This window comes from Phyllostomus hastatus, unplaced genomic scaffold, assembly GCF_019186645.2.
Source record: "Phyllostomus hastatus isolate PE091 unplaced genomic scaffold, TTU_PhHast_1.1 phas_contig_80, whole genome shotgun sequence".
Classification (NCBI taxonomy): Eukaryota; Metazoa; Chordata; class Mammalia; order Chiroptera; family Phyllostomidae; genus Phyllostomus; species Phyllostomus hastatus.
This window is the reverse complement of record NW_025333960.1, coordinates 52,693,013-52,708,707: the sequence shown is the minus strand read 5'-3', so window position 1 is coordinate 52,708,707 and position 15,695 is coordinate 52,693,013. Positions and strand designations below refer to the sequence as shown.

The following is a 15,695-nucleotide window of genomic DNA, read 5'->3' as shown; positions in this document are numbered from 1 at the left end:
GCATAATGAACTTAAATGGATAAACACACAAAAATACTGATTTTCTGTTATTTAATATCCTATTTGCACTCCGAGAAGGGAAATTTCATGGCATGTAACACGTTACAGCCCGCATCTGAAACTATCGAACAGCGGTATAACTTCACCGCCATGCGGTATTTCAGACGACCCCACTGCGATGGCGATGCCCACGCGTCTGGACCGAGCGGTCCCCTCCTGCCCTCCTCCCCCAGCGAGGCCACATGGTGGTGGATAAATTAAACGGCATTCATGCACTTTTCATTGATTAGTCTTGAGGGGGTTTTGTGCACCTGGCGAAACTCTAAGCGATGTTCCAATGATGCGAATCTTCAAGAATATAAATTGACAAGCAGCTGCCTTCAGACACGAGTTATTAAAAAGGCCGATTCACAGAATTCTAGCACTTCCTCCCTCGCCCAGCTTTTCCGCTGGTCTCTTACTCTCTTCACGATAAAGCAGATAAAAATAAATGAACACTTCGTCTTCTCAGTTCGAATGTGTGGACTCTGTCCGTGTGTGCTGTATACTGTTTAGACGACTTTTCTAACTTTATAGACGTATCTGTCGTTATTAAAATGTGATTTCGTACATGAAATCAGAAGATATTCGAGGACCATCTGGGCTAGACTGATCAGGGCTGTCTCTAAAAGAAGTAGAATTTGGTAATTACGGGAAAAACAAAATAAATGGCTTTGCTGTAGGTCGAGTCACAGAGAAAGTCCTTCGGAGCAAGACTGGGTGCGGCAGGAAAAACCCACTTCAGACGACCCACCGGGCGGGGCCGTCTCCCGGGACCCAGGACTTTGGGACCGAAGGGCAGGTGGAGAAAGGAGGGTGCTCTGGCACTGCACGGATCTCCGAGCCTGCAGTCGAGGCAGATCGCAGCCACAACGGGGGCGCTGTCTGTTCCCAAGAACAGAAGGGTGGAATCACTGGGTTGAAAGTCAAAGCACACAAAGCATTTCAAAGAAAAACTCTTTACCAGCTAAGCCCAAGCCAGCAGTGTTCTCTGACTAAAATGCATGCTTTTTCGGTTCATAGGCCCAGTTTGTACACCAAGAAAACTGTTTTGTTGACTAAAAAAATAAGTTCATGAAAGATAAAAATAAATGCCGTACCTTCTCAATTTGAACTTGTAAATTCCATCAGTGCGTACCATGGATTATTTAAACACCCCTGTACTCTAACGTGAGCTGAGTAGACACAGGAGAGCGGAGGCAGAGGTTGGACTTTTTCCTAAGGCTCCAGTTCCTCTGGGTGGGTGTAGAGAGAGGTCCAGATGGGGACCGCTGCCCCCCACCCCAGCCCTCGTGTCCCCTCTGCTGGGTTGTTAGTGAGGCTGGCATTGCTTCCAGACCTCCAGGATTTCAGCACTTAGCAGACAGGCACACAAATGCAGTAACAGCAACTGTCTTGCTTGATGATGATTATTAGATGTTTTTAAAGATTTTGTTTTTTTAGAGAGAGAAGGGAGGGAGATAGAGAGAGAGAGAGAAACATCAATGTGCGGTTGCTGGGGGTCATGGCCTGCAACCCAGGCTTGTGCCCTGGCTGGGAATCGAACCTGCGACACTTTGGTTCGCAGCCCGGGCTCCATCCACTGAGCTACACCAGCCAGGGCTATTATTAGATGGTCTTACATACCATTCGGTGAGATGAGAGGAAGCAGTTAAATTCCAGAAGTGACCTCTACTGACCCCACGAAAGGAACAGATGGCAGGTGCTGTGTGAATTCATAGCCACGCTTTCAAAGGTGGGCGGTGATGGCTCTGTTCCTCCTTGGGGAGTAAACAGTAATCTGATTACCCAAAACACCCCCCCCCCCGCCGCCCCCGCTCGTGACCATGGGAGGGCAGCGCGGAGTGGGCTGGGGCAGCTTCCTTTGCGGTGTCGGCCGCAGGTCTGATCAAACCCGGCAGTGCTCGTTCAAAGTGGGGCAGAGCAGAGCGGGGACAAACCAGGGCATTCTGCGGGGTGACGACCACTGGCCCGCGCATGCGTCCCGACAGAGCGTGCCCGGGGATGCCACGCGCTGTGTTCGGCAGCCGGGGAAAAAGGGATAGAGCAGCAGCTGACAAGTAGGGGATGCTTTTAGAGAAAAAAAAATGTATGCTCCTTACAGAAAATATTTTGAAGATTAAAAAAGAATGAAACCTATCAAAGCCAGGGGTCCACAAGCAGTGAATGATGTCGTCAGAGGCTTCGCAAGAGTCACGGAAAGAGAGCCTTGGGGAGAATGAGGCAAGGGCGTCTGAGGTCCTCAGGGAAGAGCTCACCTTGGATTTCCGTGCTATCCAAACCGCGGTCCACAGACGGAGGCTGGTCCCTCCTCAACATAGGGACTCCATGCCCAGTGCGCAGCTGCTGCAGAGACTGAGTGTGGTGCTTATTTCAGCGTGTCAAAAGGATCGTATATGTGTCCTATCTTACATGGAACCTACATCACGACATTTTAGATGGTCCATATTTTGCTGAGAACAAGTTTTAAGCAGGTACCTTCGTGATACCTCTAGACTTTATTTTGCTTAGCAACAGTAGTAAGTAGAACTGACATAATGCGCACACTAGAATATAGTCTTTATTTTGAAATAGGCCCATAAATAATTTAGATGTTGTAACTTGACACTGTAGAGATTCACTTCAAGGGCCCTGTTGTAAGTTATAAAAAATCATCGAGATCAGCTGTTACAGAGATAACAGTTTTTGACTCTATGTATCAGTTAAGGTCCAGTCAAGAGACAAAAACCACACCAGTATCACATTTAGAAATTCCAAATTTTTATGCAACATAGAAATAAAAATATCAGCTTTTCAGGCAGTTGAAAAGAAATAAAATCATAATCTCTAATGAATTGAATTTTATAAGAAAAAAATTCAGCATAAAGTTTCAGTAATAACTATGTTTCTAATACTTTTCATTCCAAAGGTAAGCATCCTTGTAAAGTAAGTATTCAATGTTCAGAGAAAACCAGGCAGATCATTCTAGATCCAACAAGGTCATTCGTTGTGTGAACTCACATCCCATCTCGTCAAAAGCAAGCCAGCTCAGCTCTTACACGTCTCAGTCACCCCAGACTTCCTGCTGGAGCAGACAATTTATTCATAAACAGACAAGCTTCTACATATTTATCCCAATAAAACCATCAGGCCGTACACAGTGTGACTCTTCTATGACAAGTTTTTTTGACAGAAGTATTCATTATGTTTAATTGATCCTCTTAAATTAGAAAATACCAAGTAAAACGTATGCATATCAAAGGAAGGAGAGGTTTTTTATTTTAATTATGCAACCTTCAGTGTCACCATGCATCTCGTATAGCTGCTCCTTAACTAAGCTTTGTGGTGACCACTAGGCCTTCTTTGAAAATCAGCTACGAGGTGCCATCCAAACCACATGTAAGAATGGTGCCCACGGTTTCATAATAAAAACAGCTGAGCCCTGGCTGGCGTAGCTCAGTGGATGGAGCACGGGCTGCCAACCAAAGTGTCGCAGGTTCGAGTCCCAGTTCAGGGTACATGCCTGGGTTGCAGGCCATGACCCCCAGCATCCGCACACTGATGTTTCTCTCTCTGTCTCTCCCTCCCTTCCCTCTCTAAAAATAAATAAAATCTTTCAAAAATAAATAAAAAATAAAATAAAATAAAAATAGGTGAACATGGGCCAGCTTCCTCACTCCAGTCCACTCACCCAAGGTTCGCTCTCGTTTCACTCCAGTTAAATCGTGCATTTTTTATTGATCCTTTTCTGAGTCCATCCGCCTGTAACCATTTGCCATCTCACTTCTTACCATTTTTTAAAACTTGCTAAAAAGTGCTACGTTTTACTGATCAGACTAGATCATAAATAAGCTTTATAAGGCTGGGGATACTGTTCCGTGTCACAGCGTCCCCCGAGGACCCGTGGCCTGTGGAGTTTATCTATGGGGACCGCTGCCCAGACACGGCTGGACATGTGCTATCCACAGCTGAGCTGTGAACTCGGGGCCGTGGAGCCTGGCATTCCCGCCCTGCCATTGAGCGATGTCATGTGATGGGAGATACTACACTTGTTGTAGCCAATCAGATTTTTTGTGCCTTCCCACAGTGTTCCATGGGTAGCTACGGACACAGACCGAAGAACCTTACAGGAATTGGGGGATCTGCAGTAGGAAAAGGCACTCATAGAGGTAGTTTTCTCTGTGGAATCAAGGCAAAGAGCTTCTGTGTTCAGCAATGAATTCTGAGCATTTAAACAATTACCCAGAATGTTCTCATCACAGAGATTTCCTCAACTGCTTTACACACACACGCAAACAGAATAATAGAGGAATATTCTGAACTGTTTTCTGCTACATGGTAGGGGCTGTGTAACCAAGATCAGAGCAGTATGCTATTTTCACTTTTATAAAAGTCCATATAGGAAAAAAACGTATTTGCTAGATACTGGAAATATACAATTGAGCAAAAAGCAAAACAAACCCAGATTATTTAGTGGCCACCCACTAAATAATATACATATATATATATTGTAATATATATACAATGCTTGCAATATATATATATATATATATATATAACAGGTTCCATAACATTAAACATGTTTTGTTTGTCAAAAATCATGTTATATTAAATGTGATAATAACATTGTTTAAACTAAAATGAAACTTTGAGCAATGTGATTTGATTTTACATGAGTTTGAATATCAGTAGACATGCGACACAGCAAAAGATAAAGTATCTACTATGAGAAAACATCTTTAAAAAGAGGAGATATTGTAACAAAGGAAATAAAATCTTCAGGGAGGAAAAATGCTAACATCTTTGATTATATCTTCTGCCAAGTTGTACCCATATGTGAATTATTTATGACCTCCCATTACTGGCTTTTGATTTATTTTAACTAGATTTACATAAGATAGAAGTTATTTAAATACAAAGGATAAAGTGAAATTCCTTAATATTTTACTTCATTCCTTGATTCAGCTTATGCCCACGTATATGGTGATTCTTACAACACGATAATGACTTTGTATAATTAAATCTCTGGGAAGGGATACTCTCTGTAACTGAGCAGTTCGTACAGACCCGGGCACGGAGAGAGAGCTTAGCAATGGGAGAGGTATGGTGTACATACAAACAGCCTGTATGTAACCAGAAACGTACAGTTCCAGGCCACCGTCTTCTGTGTGGACTTCTGTCACATTTTACTGAAAGTGTAAGTTCATGTACACAGTTTTCTTCCACTAGGCTATGAGTCCCCAATGTGTCACTATTTGTACACTGTTTATTCCTTTATATCTAGAAAAGTTCTTGACTTACTATAGTCCTGTGATGAATAGTTACAGGAGAATGAATGAATGAGTTATATTATGAGTTACTGATAATCCAGATGCTTCCTGATAAATGTCCAATAAATGTTTTTTGAGCTGATTAGCACTTGTATCCAAGTTTGCAGGATCCCACGTTAATTATAAAATATTGAGCAGGATATCAAAGCATAGCTTTAATTTAGTTTAATTGTTTACCTATTTAGTTAACTGTTAATTTATATTTCTTAGAAATATTTTGTGGCATATCACGTTCATTTTTTAATGTATGCACATTATTGTGAGATGTTGAGTTAACTGTATCTATAATTTATTTTCTTAGTGCCATCTATTTATTTTAATCTTTAAGTGAGTTACTGACTCTAATAAAATTTGACAGTTCACAGATGTTTTTTAAAGAAGATTTTGTGTGTATGTATATTAAAAATTTAATTTTATCCATTTCCTTTTTTTTATCATTGGCTCCATTTGGAAGAACAGATAATACGTATTTCAGACATTGTGAAAAGGTGCAGAAAAAGCCCTGGCAACATTTCAATTCAAATATTAAGTGATAAAAGTAAAGGAAAGAGGGAGATTGTACACGTTTATATGTTCAAAACTAGAATTTTCTATTCATTTCCAGCTCCGTACATTTCACACAGCAGGTCTGAGCCAAGTTACCATTCTGAGCCGAGTAAACAGGCCTCAGAAAGGTCACTCTGTAGGAATAACAGTGTTTTCACTTCCTCTTCTCCAGGTGAGTTAATGCCCAGTTGCAGACGCCGTCCCCATTTAGATAAGAGCAGATAAAGGAAATTGTATTCCAATTTTAATGTTTCCTTTGTCACTTTGAATAAACCACACCAGTGCAAGGACTTTTACAAAGCCGCCCTGTGTGAACAGAAAAGGCACCCAGCTTGTTAACCAAACGTGATTGTGTGGTGATAACGAGACTCTCTGAGTCTCGGCTGGACACGTATTTAACTGCAGAAAAGGCAGTCCACGAGGATGGCCCATTTGAAGGACGTCGTGGGAAAAATATGCGTGGACGCTTTTAACAGAAAGGTGCCACGACTATGCAATAGTACATATTATTTTAGAATAACAAACTCCCACTTTAGTTTTGTTTAAAAAGGAAAGAACTCAATACATTCTCTTTTGTCCCCTGGTGCCAAAGGGCTTGAGGGAACTGAACAGACACAAGCCCAGACGCTGTGTGGGATACAGACCCACAGTCATGTCGGCCTAGGCCTGGTGAGTCCGTCCGAACGGTTCACCTGACAGCGGTGAGATACTTACTCTGTGTGTGTGAGTGTGAGTGTGTGTGTGTGTGTGTGTGTGTGTGTGAGAGAGGGAATTTGTTCTCACCGTTCCTAGCAAGGAAACAGGCTAGCTGGAACATTGCAAGGTGAAAACAACTTTTATTGGCTTCATAAATTCAATACTTCATTCTGAAGTCCTGAGCCCAGAGCATTTTTGGCTCAATGATATCACCGTGTTTGGATTCTGGACAGGGGAGGCGGCACGATGAATGGACAGACGCCGACTTTGATGGAAACCCGAGTCTGGTCCCCTAGCTCTGCAGAACGATGCTTCTAAGGTACTAGTTCAGAGGGCTTCCTCTGCCACGGGCACCCTTCTGAGCCCAAACTAGAAATTATCTCATGAATTTAGGTGATCAGTTCATCTCTGTAAGGATGAGCTTCCTCCTTTATCAACACATTGTAACAATACAGTCAGAGGAGAACTTCTTGGGCCCTGTTCAGCATGGTTCTTCCTTTGTTTTGTTTCGTTTTGTTTTGTTTTTGTTTTTCTGTAAAGAAGGAAATATAACCTGATCCTTCTGACGGACATCTCCCAGCTCCCTAGAGACACTGCCCCTTCAGAGATCAGTTTGAAACGAACTTCTCCTCCGGTCGCACGGCATCCTCCGTGCATTGCGGCTGCCTATGGGCCAGCATCATGCGTATCGCTAGAACAGGGGGATACACGAGGGGACGTGGTCCCTCTTCTCATGCGCCTTGGTGTCTCCCTGCCTCTTTAGAATCAGATTAGTAAAGTGACTTATGAATTGTTTCTTTGGGACAGACCTTGTAGCCATCTTTCTTTTTCTCCATCCCATTCAATTAAAAACAAAAAAAAAAAAGCTGAGGGCATGGCTTCACCAAGTTCTGTTTTTTTTTCTCTCCATGGGCCAGAGCATGAAAAACAAATCTGGTCATACTGAATCTTTTGACAGGGTCAACAAAATGGAGGAATGGCTTAATAAATGTTGTACACTTGAAATTAGTACCATTTTCTCAAGCCATGAAAAATAGATGAATAACTATTTCTAAACACTGATTCGAGATACATTTTATTTCAAAACTTGTTTAATTTATGCTTTCTTTTGGAATCCAATGTCAGATTGGTAGAATCTTTTCACTTTGTAAGAGAGATAATAGGGATGTATTTTTACAGCCAGGCAGCTTCCAGGGTGAACAAACCGGAAGTAGCTTCAGGCGTGACCCAAAAGGACACCTTGGAAACTTGCTCAGAAGAGCCCGGAATCTGGAAGGGGTTAGGTGCAGCTCCAGAGCTGATGATGGGCACTCTAGTCTTTGAGAACTAGGGTGGATCAAACTGGATCCGTTCCAGCCTGCTCGTTTTTGGAGGCAGTGTCCCTCCTTCCCTCCCAGAAACCTCTGGAGGGATGGATGCCCAGCCCAAACTTAGAAGCAGAGTGACCTATGACCTCCACTACTTGCCTTCAATTTTCTGTCCATTTCAAAGCACATCCTACTATCTCTTCAATACCACCCTGAAACTATCTTCTGTCCCCCTTGTCATGCGGTGTGCACTCTCTCCTCATGTCTTTGCCAGTGGTCCCATCCTTTGATCTAACCAACACTTTTTGATGCTGAAGTGTGCAGCCCAAGCTTACCTCCTGTCCACATGCATTCTGAATCCAGCCCTTCCACACAGAGTGTCCTGTCTTGGAATTCCTGTAACATCCATTCCATACGCTTGACACGCAATCATCTGCCTCTCTCTGTGGTGTCTCTTCTCCTTCTGTCTTATGGCTGAGCTGCTGCTCCGTGACCAAAACTTACACATCTGTGTGTCTCCTGTACAATCAACCAAACTCCTGGAAGACTTCGAAGAAGTGTCTAGAGTGCAGGGATTCCAGTCAGCCTATTTCCACATCTTTCTGATCAGCTGACTTCATTCTTTACGTCGTGCACGTGGGAGTCAGGTGCCAGTGCTCACAGCCAGCATGGGGACAGGATCCATGCGTGTCTGCTGGCTATGCACTCCGATAATACACTCCTTAAATCTTAACAACAAGAGCTACAATGGGCCAAACTGTCCCCCGTGTTCAGGATGAAGAATCTGAAGCTTAATGAAGTTTTAGGTTATTTCTCCAAGTCACCCAAGCAAAGGGAGTTTCAGGACTCAAACCCAGGTCAGACTTACTCCGTTACATTTCTTCTTCTTAAAAATAGTTATCCAGGGAATAAATATGTTGATGGGTAAAACACAGGGCACCAAGTTTCCTACTAATACTTTAATCCACTAAGTCTGTTTACTCAAAAGTATGGCATTGCCTGAGATGAAGGCACATGCGATAATAGCATCGAAAATTCAAGATCATTTTTACAGTCTTTGCTTTTACTTAATTGATGGCAACGCTAAAAACTGTTATTAACCTCATTTTGTAGATGAGGAAACTTACTGGTCAAATAGTCAAAGAGTGTGCCCTGTGTGACTTCTCAGTCTGAGAGCCGTCCGTGAATCCACGTGGTCTGCCGTCTCTCCCACAGACTGATGCACTTCCTCTCTCTCCGACGCCTTGCTTACCTAGAGATCACCCCCCCACCCCCGCCTCCCTGTCCACGTCCCTGAACCATTAACCAGCCATCACCTTCGATAGGTAGTTTTTCCTGAACACTTCCTCTGCAAAAAACGTGTTTTATTTATTTTTCTGTTGTCAGCGTATAGTAAGCCCAGAATAATCTCGTGGGGTTAAAAATGACCCTATAACTTTGAAGGTGTGTGGTTATTTAAAGTTCCCATTTCTCTTTGTGGCAAAATCTCTCAGCTTTCCAATTTGGATTAAGGCTGCTATTTCCCTTTAAACATTACTAACATTTTACTCAGGGATTTATTCCCTCAGTGAGACACAGTAAAAGCTGGCTTAATACCAAGGCTGATTCAGCAAGATTGCACCTGGCAAACTGAAATGATTTTGTTTTGTACATACTTCTGGGTTTTCTGCGGTGGGAAGCTAGAATAGGTCATAATATGACCTATATTATGGTCAATAGGTCAATGAGCTGGGGACAGCATGTCACACAAATTAGATTTTAACTCCTTGCTGTCTTGCATTGCCTACAATGATTCTTTTGCAAATATAGAAGCCGTACACATATTTGGGTCATATAAGTCATGTAAGACTTCTGTTTTATTTTAATTACCTCCCTGTGTAAGTTCCTCCATTTGTAGAATTAAAAGCTAAACCTGCACGTGTGTGATAATGATTTGGCTAGCTCATTATAGATGGTTGATTTTAAAATAGAAATACTGTCTTATAAATATAGAATTAAGTTCAGTAAGAGATCCTGAATGCTTTAAAATGTATTTATATAGGCATGTTCTAAATGTTTAAACCATAAAAATCACTGTCTGTCATAACTCCATAAAATGTTTCAATTATCTCTACCAGCTTTGGGCTGAGACATGAGTGGTACTTACCCTCAGTAATCCACGGTAAACTAAAATCTGCTGTGTTTCTTCAGTGTCGTAGCAATATGCAGAATTTTGTATATTTTAAAAAAGTCTTTTACTGTCAAAATAACCTGAGGTAGTAGATAGGATATCCATGTTATAGATATGGAAGTGGAGGTTAAGATTAACTGTTCAAAATCACACATCTTGTACGACATAGACCAGATATGCTGGGCTTCCAAAGCTACCCAGACTTCATGTCCTCGGTTTAGTAGAGGAGATGTCATACTGTTATGAGACAAGTAAAAATAATCTTTGTTTCTGAAATTTTTTAAGTTATTAAATGTATCTATTTACAGTCCAGGGTTTTCTTTTTAATGTGTGGGAAGACGTCGATAACATTAACAGGGATTTCATGTTGGTATTGAAAATAACAGGTCATTCTTTGCCATAGGGTGGAGAGGATTTGTATCAGCTAAATGTAAACGGAATATACCATTTCATATTTTTTGCTAAGTTATATTTTTAAAAAGCTCCCTTTATTTGATGTAACTTCCTTTGTTAAAAGTGTATGCTTTTAAACTGATCATATGTAAAATGATAAGGAATATGAAATTTAAACAATAAAGTTTGGTATGTTAATATGAAACACCAAAGTATGTAGCATGATAAAATGCCATTTATTAAAATCACCAATCGTAGAAATGAAGTCTGGGCTATGTATATTGTAACGGGTAAAATTTGAAGCCGGGAAATCATCATGCAGTTTCAGCGTTGAAAGACTCTATGAACGCTGTTGATTTCAGAGTTTTCCCTCCTCCTGAATTTCTGGAATATATTTAGGAGGGTGAGTATTAGTTCTTCTTTGAATGTTTGGTAAAATTCATCTGTGAAACAGTTTGATCCATTACATTTGTTTGTTGGGAGTTTTTAAATCACTGCTTCAATTTCACTATTTGTAATCTGTCCAGTTTCTCTGATTCTTCCTGATTTAGTTTTGGAAGATTGTATGTTTCTAGGAATTTATCCATTTTTCCAGATTGTCCAGTGTATTGATTGGCATATAGTTGTTTGTAATGAATTTTGTGGGTTTAAATATTAATTGTAAATTTTTTAGGTGTAATAGCAAACCATAAAACGCAGTCTTAAGTAAAAACCCAAGTCTGCTTCTAATTGAGGGTACGTTCTATGACAAGATATTTGCAATTATTTCAAAATATTCGAAGTCAAAAGTAGGTTTCCTTAATTCAGTGGTACATGATCCCAGGGGCACCCCTCGTGAAAATAAAATGGAGCATCAGACCTCCCACTATTGTCCTTCGACTGTGGAAGCACCTGCGCGCCCTGCCCTGCCCAGGGCTGCCCGTGCACCTGCGCGCCCTGCCCTGCCCAGGGCTGCACCTCAATGGAGTGGATGGAGCGTGTCTGCAGGATCACGGAGACACGGGCTTGATAGCTGAGCCCACGGGGTTCTACCCGTCTGTGACCTGACAGCTTCCAGAACACGCATGGACTTTTGTTTGTCTCCATAATATCAGCCGTAACCTCATCCCATGAATCCCACCAAGTACCGAGGGCAGCGCGCAGAAGGAGTGAAGTAAAGGTGGTTATTTAAAAAAAAATCAATGCCAAGCACATTGCTCCATGATCACGTTACCTCACTGCACAGGAATGTCACACCTACTGCAGGGGTGAAGAGTACACAGAGGACAAGCTCTGTCTTCAGGCTAATTCCTACTGAGAAGCTCTGTAAGCCTCGCCATATAAATAAAACTTTTGTGAGCCTTTGTAGTAGAATATCAAAAGCATACAGAGCTTTCTGTGTATATTTGACATAAGTAGGTGGAGACAGCTTCCAGAAACATCCCTGGCTCCGCCCAGTTCAGCCTCACGTGATCCAGTGGGAACTCAGGGAACTGGAAGCCATGATTATCCATTGCATAACTGTAAATGTAAATACACGTGCACACAGCCAAACGCACTCCACCCCATTCTGTTTTTAAAACAATGTAAGAACAGGTTAAAATCAGGTAACTATTTTATAAATGTGACATGCCACAGGAACAAAATATCTGCTTTCCCAAGCAGAATAAGGTGATTAAAATAATTAAATGACATAGAAATAGTAGAGAAAATGAGATGCAAAAATAACAATAAAGTTAATTATTGAGACAGTAATAGAAATCATTAAGCACACAGATAAAAAACTCAGAATGCAATTCATCATAACTTCACATAAATGCTTTGATAATCTGGGAAGACGAGAATCTCTTTATAGAGAAAAATAACACTATTTGACATTCGTGATCTACACGTGAGAGGTTGGTCAGGTAGCAATCCCGTTGGGCCGACAATAGCAGCAAGGGCGACAGTCACGAATGGAACACTGTGTAAGCTTTTCTCTTCCACTTTCACGCTTCACACACGGGCGGTCTCCTAGCCACTGTCCTCACCTAAAACAAGAGAAAGGAGAACGATCACTAATGAACTTGAGCAGCCAACGTATTAGTAATCATGGAGATGGACATGCCATTTCTTCCCTTCATGGCCTTCGTGAGTCAAAAGAAAAATTGAACTTCGCTGCAGCTACAGGGGTGTCCAAACTTTTGGCATCTCTAGGCCACGTTGGAAGAAGAAGAGCTGTCTTGGGCCACGTAATAAATTCGCAAACCCTAACGGAAACAAAAAAAGATCTCATCATGCTTTAAATAAACTTATGATTTGGGGTTGGGCCAAGTTCCTAGCCATCCTGGGCCACGTGCAGCCTGCGACACCCCTGCTGCATGTAGCTAGGGTGTACGTGCTCATGGGAACAGCCACTATCCCCGTGTAGATATTTCCCAACTGGGAATCTCACACAAACAACCCGAGGGACATCGCGGAATCTACGAATTCATCATTATATGGTGTGTAGATAAACCCAACTTTGGATTTTGGCTCTCTCTAAAACCACATGTCAGAGCAAAATAGAGTCTTCCTGGTATGTACAAAGAGACCAGTGGAACTTGTTTTTGTTTTTTAATCACAAACACAGGAGTAAAACTAAGGGAACATGGGTGCGGGCCCGGCGCATTGCTGGAAGAATGCTACCTGCATGGGAAGTCGTGTCAGGACTCGCTGGGGCTCTGCTCTTGCACAGGGCGTCTATTTTGAACCTCAACAATGGTTCTGCTTAAAACTTAAACCTTGAATGGCATTGTGCAGACTTCGAGGTATCTCTCAGTTTCATCCTGGTGCTGCGAAGTGAGATAGCAGGACGAGGATGGCAGAAATTCAGGGAGGACTTTGTCACGGCCTCCTTGTGTCTCTAAAGACTCAGAGGAGGACCCCGTGCCCGATGTGATAGCGTTAGAAGGCGGGGCCCCCAGCAGGTGATCAGGCCCCCAGGGTAGAACTCCCGAATTTGGGATGATCGCCCTTACAAGAGACCCAGCAGATGGCCTCAGGCCCTTTCACCATAAAAAGATGCAAAGAGAAGTCTGCCATTGGAAGAGGTCCCCCCACCCACCCCCCCGAGCACGCTGGCATCTGGGTCTCGGGGGTCCAGCCTCCAGAGCTGCGACAAGGAGATATTTTTGTTGTTGTTTACGAGCCACTCCGCCTGCAGTGATCGCAGTGGGACTGACCGTACTTTCAGGAACGAAAGCAGAAGGAAGGTGAGATGGGATGTCATTCCTGCTGGTGGATGCCCCCTCCACCAAGATTGAAACAAAAATCAAGGAAAAGGAAAATGATATATTTAAGTGTTACTAATGTTTATCCATTTTCATCTTTTTCTTTACTAATTCTTAGATTAAATATAAATCTATCCATATCGACACTAGATTTCTTTTAAAAATTTACACTCTAGGTAAACAGTACCTTTTGATATAAGAAATGGAAAAATGTTTCAGTATTTCTGATGTTAAAGTTATATATTTTAGACAAAGAAAATCTAACTGGCTCTGGCTGGCATAGCTCGGTGGATTGAGCATGGGCTGTGAACCAAAGTGTTGCAGGTTTGATTCCCAGTCAGGGCACATGCCTGGGTTGCAGGCCATGACCCCCAGCAACCACACATTGATGTTTCTCTCTCTCCCTCTTCCTCTCTCCCTTCCCTCCCTAAAAAATAAATAAATAAAATCTTAAAAAAATAAAACAAGAAAATCTAACTGGAAAAGGGCTCAGTAGTAACACAACTGATTCTGGTTGTGGAAGGAGGTTATAAGCGTTAACAATGAGACCCCGTGTTCTAACCGGGTATCCATAGGCTTGTTTCCTCTGGTTTGGTCCAGAAGACTCCGGCAGTGTGTGTGTGTGTGTGTGTGTGTGTGTGTGTGTGTGTTCTCTCTCTCTTTCTCTCTCTCGTGCTCTGCCTCCCTGAAAAAGAATTTCTGTAGTTTCAGTCATGACACCAACTAATTTCCTTAAAGATGGGTACTCGTCTTCTGAAGAAATTCAAGCACATTGAGCAGATTATCTAACCTGTAATAAAAAGCTGTCAGAATGTGTAACTGCGATCATATGGTTGAGGAAATAGATAAAACATATTCATGCTTTCCAGCATAGGATATAAGTATCAGGGATATTTTCTTGACTTCGTAATTTGGAACATAAACACCCTATTTCCCTTTACAGAAAAAAGAAGCATATTAAGTAAAAAAATCACTCATCCAAAAAAATTTTGCGGTGAACATTTTACTAGTCCTGCAATGAATGTTCTGCTTCTCTTGAATTATGTAACCATGTTCAGGGGATTTGAACATAATTATTTCAGTAAAAATGTGTAGGTCTCCTGAAATTGCATAATTTCCCATAAGAAAAATTAATTCAGGATTACGTAAGTGTATCATCAGTCCTCCCATCCAGTTGGCCCAGAAGCAGTGACTGATGGAATTCAGAATGCTGTCAGCCACGAAAATGAGGTGAGTGTCCAGTGCTGCTTGTCCTGGGCCACCTCCCTTCGATGACCATTTCCATAGCCCACGAGCACACAGACTGTCCAGGGCACCGAAAAGTTTGAAAAGCAGTAGAATATGTGAGCAAGAACCTGAGCACAGAGCAAGAAGATGAGAGGGAAGAAATAAACTATACAGGAGGTAAGAGAGGTTGAATACCATCTGTGCCCTTGAGGCTGGGCCTTCCACGAAGCCAGGTGATTCACAGAGGAAAACAAAACTGGCCGTCAGACTAGGGTTGTCTGAGTGAGCAGTCTGCATTTACCAGATTATTCATGTGAATGGAAGTTTCACTATTTCCGAACGAAGATCCTTAGACGGGAGTTTTAGAAGCCCTTTGGAATAGTTCGGAGCTCTTGGGCTGTCCTGGTCCAACTAGAGTTCTCAGCCATGACAGTCTACTTATTATTACAAACAATCTCACCCATCCAGTAGCTCCAACCACCCCAGTACTGTTTACGCAGGGTCCTGACACTCCAGTTGGCCTATGTGTGTCTGTCGGTCTAACTTGTCCCCAGGCAGAGCACAGTGGCTGCGTCAGGGTACGTGCTGAGTGTAAACCTGCTTATTTAGTGAATGCCGCACGTGAGAACTAAGGTTGATGCCCTCCTAGTGGTGGAAAGTAAGATGCCTTTTTTTGTGAGACTCTGTTGATAACCCATGCCACAAATTATTAGCTTCTTTACCCTCCGATTCAGAGTTTCTATTTTTCAGGAGTGTCTCTTACATTAAGAATGAGAAA

General features: G+C 42.3%; 1 protein-coding gene across 1 annotated transcript in view; it reads right to left on the bottom strand.

Moving 5' to 3' along the window:
* Positions 1-12,138: 12,138 nt before the first annotated feature.
* Positions 12,139-15,695, bottom strand: part of CCDC102B (coiled-coil domain containing 102B) — a 147,395-nt gene continuing 143,838 nt past the window's right edge. The window contains exon 9 of the mRNA XM_045850181.1: positions 12,139-12,469. Within this exon, the coding sequence (XP_045706137.1) occupies positions 12,466-12,469 (4 nt within the window). The 3' untranslated portion in view covers positions 12,139-12,465. The remainder of the gene's footprint in view (positions 12,470-15,695) is intronic.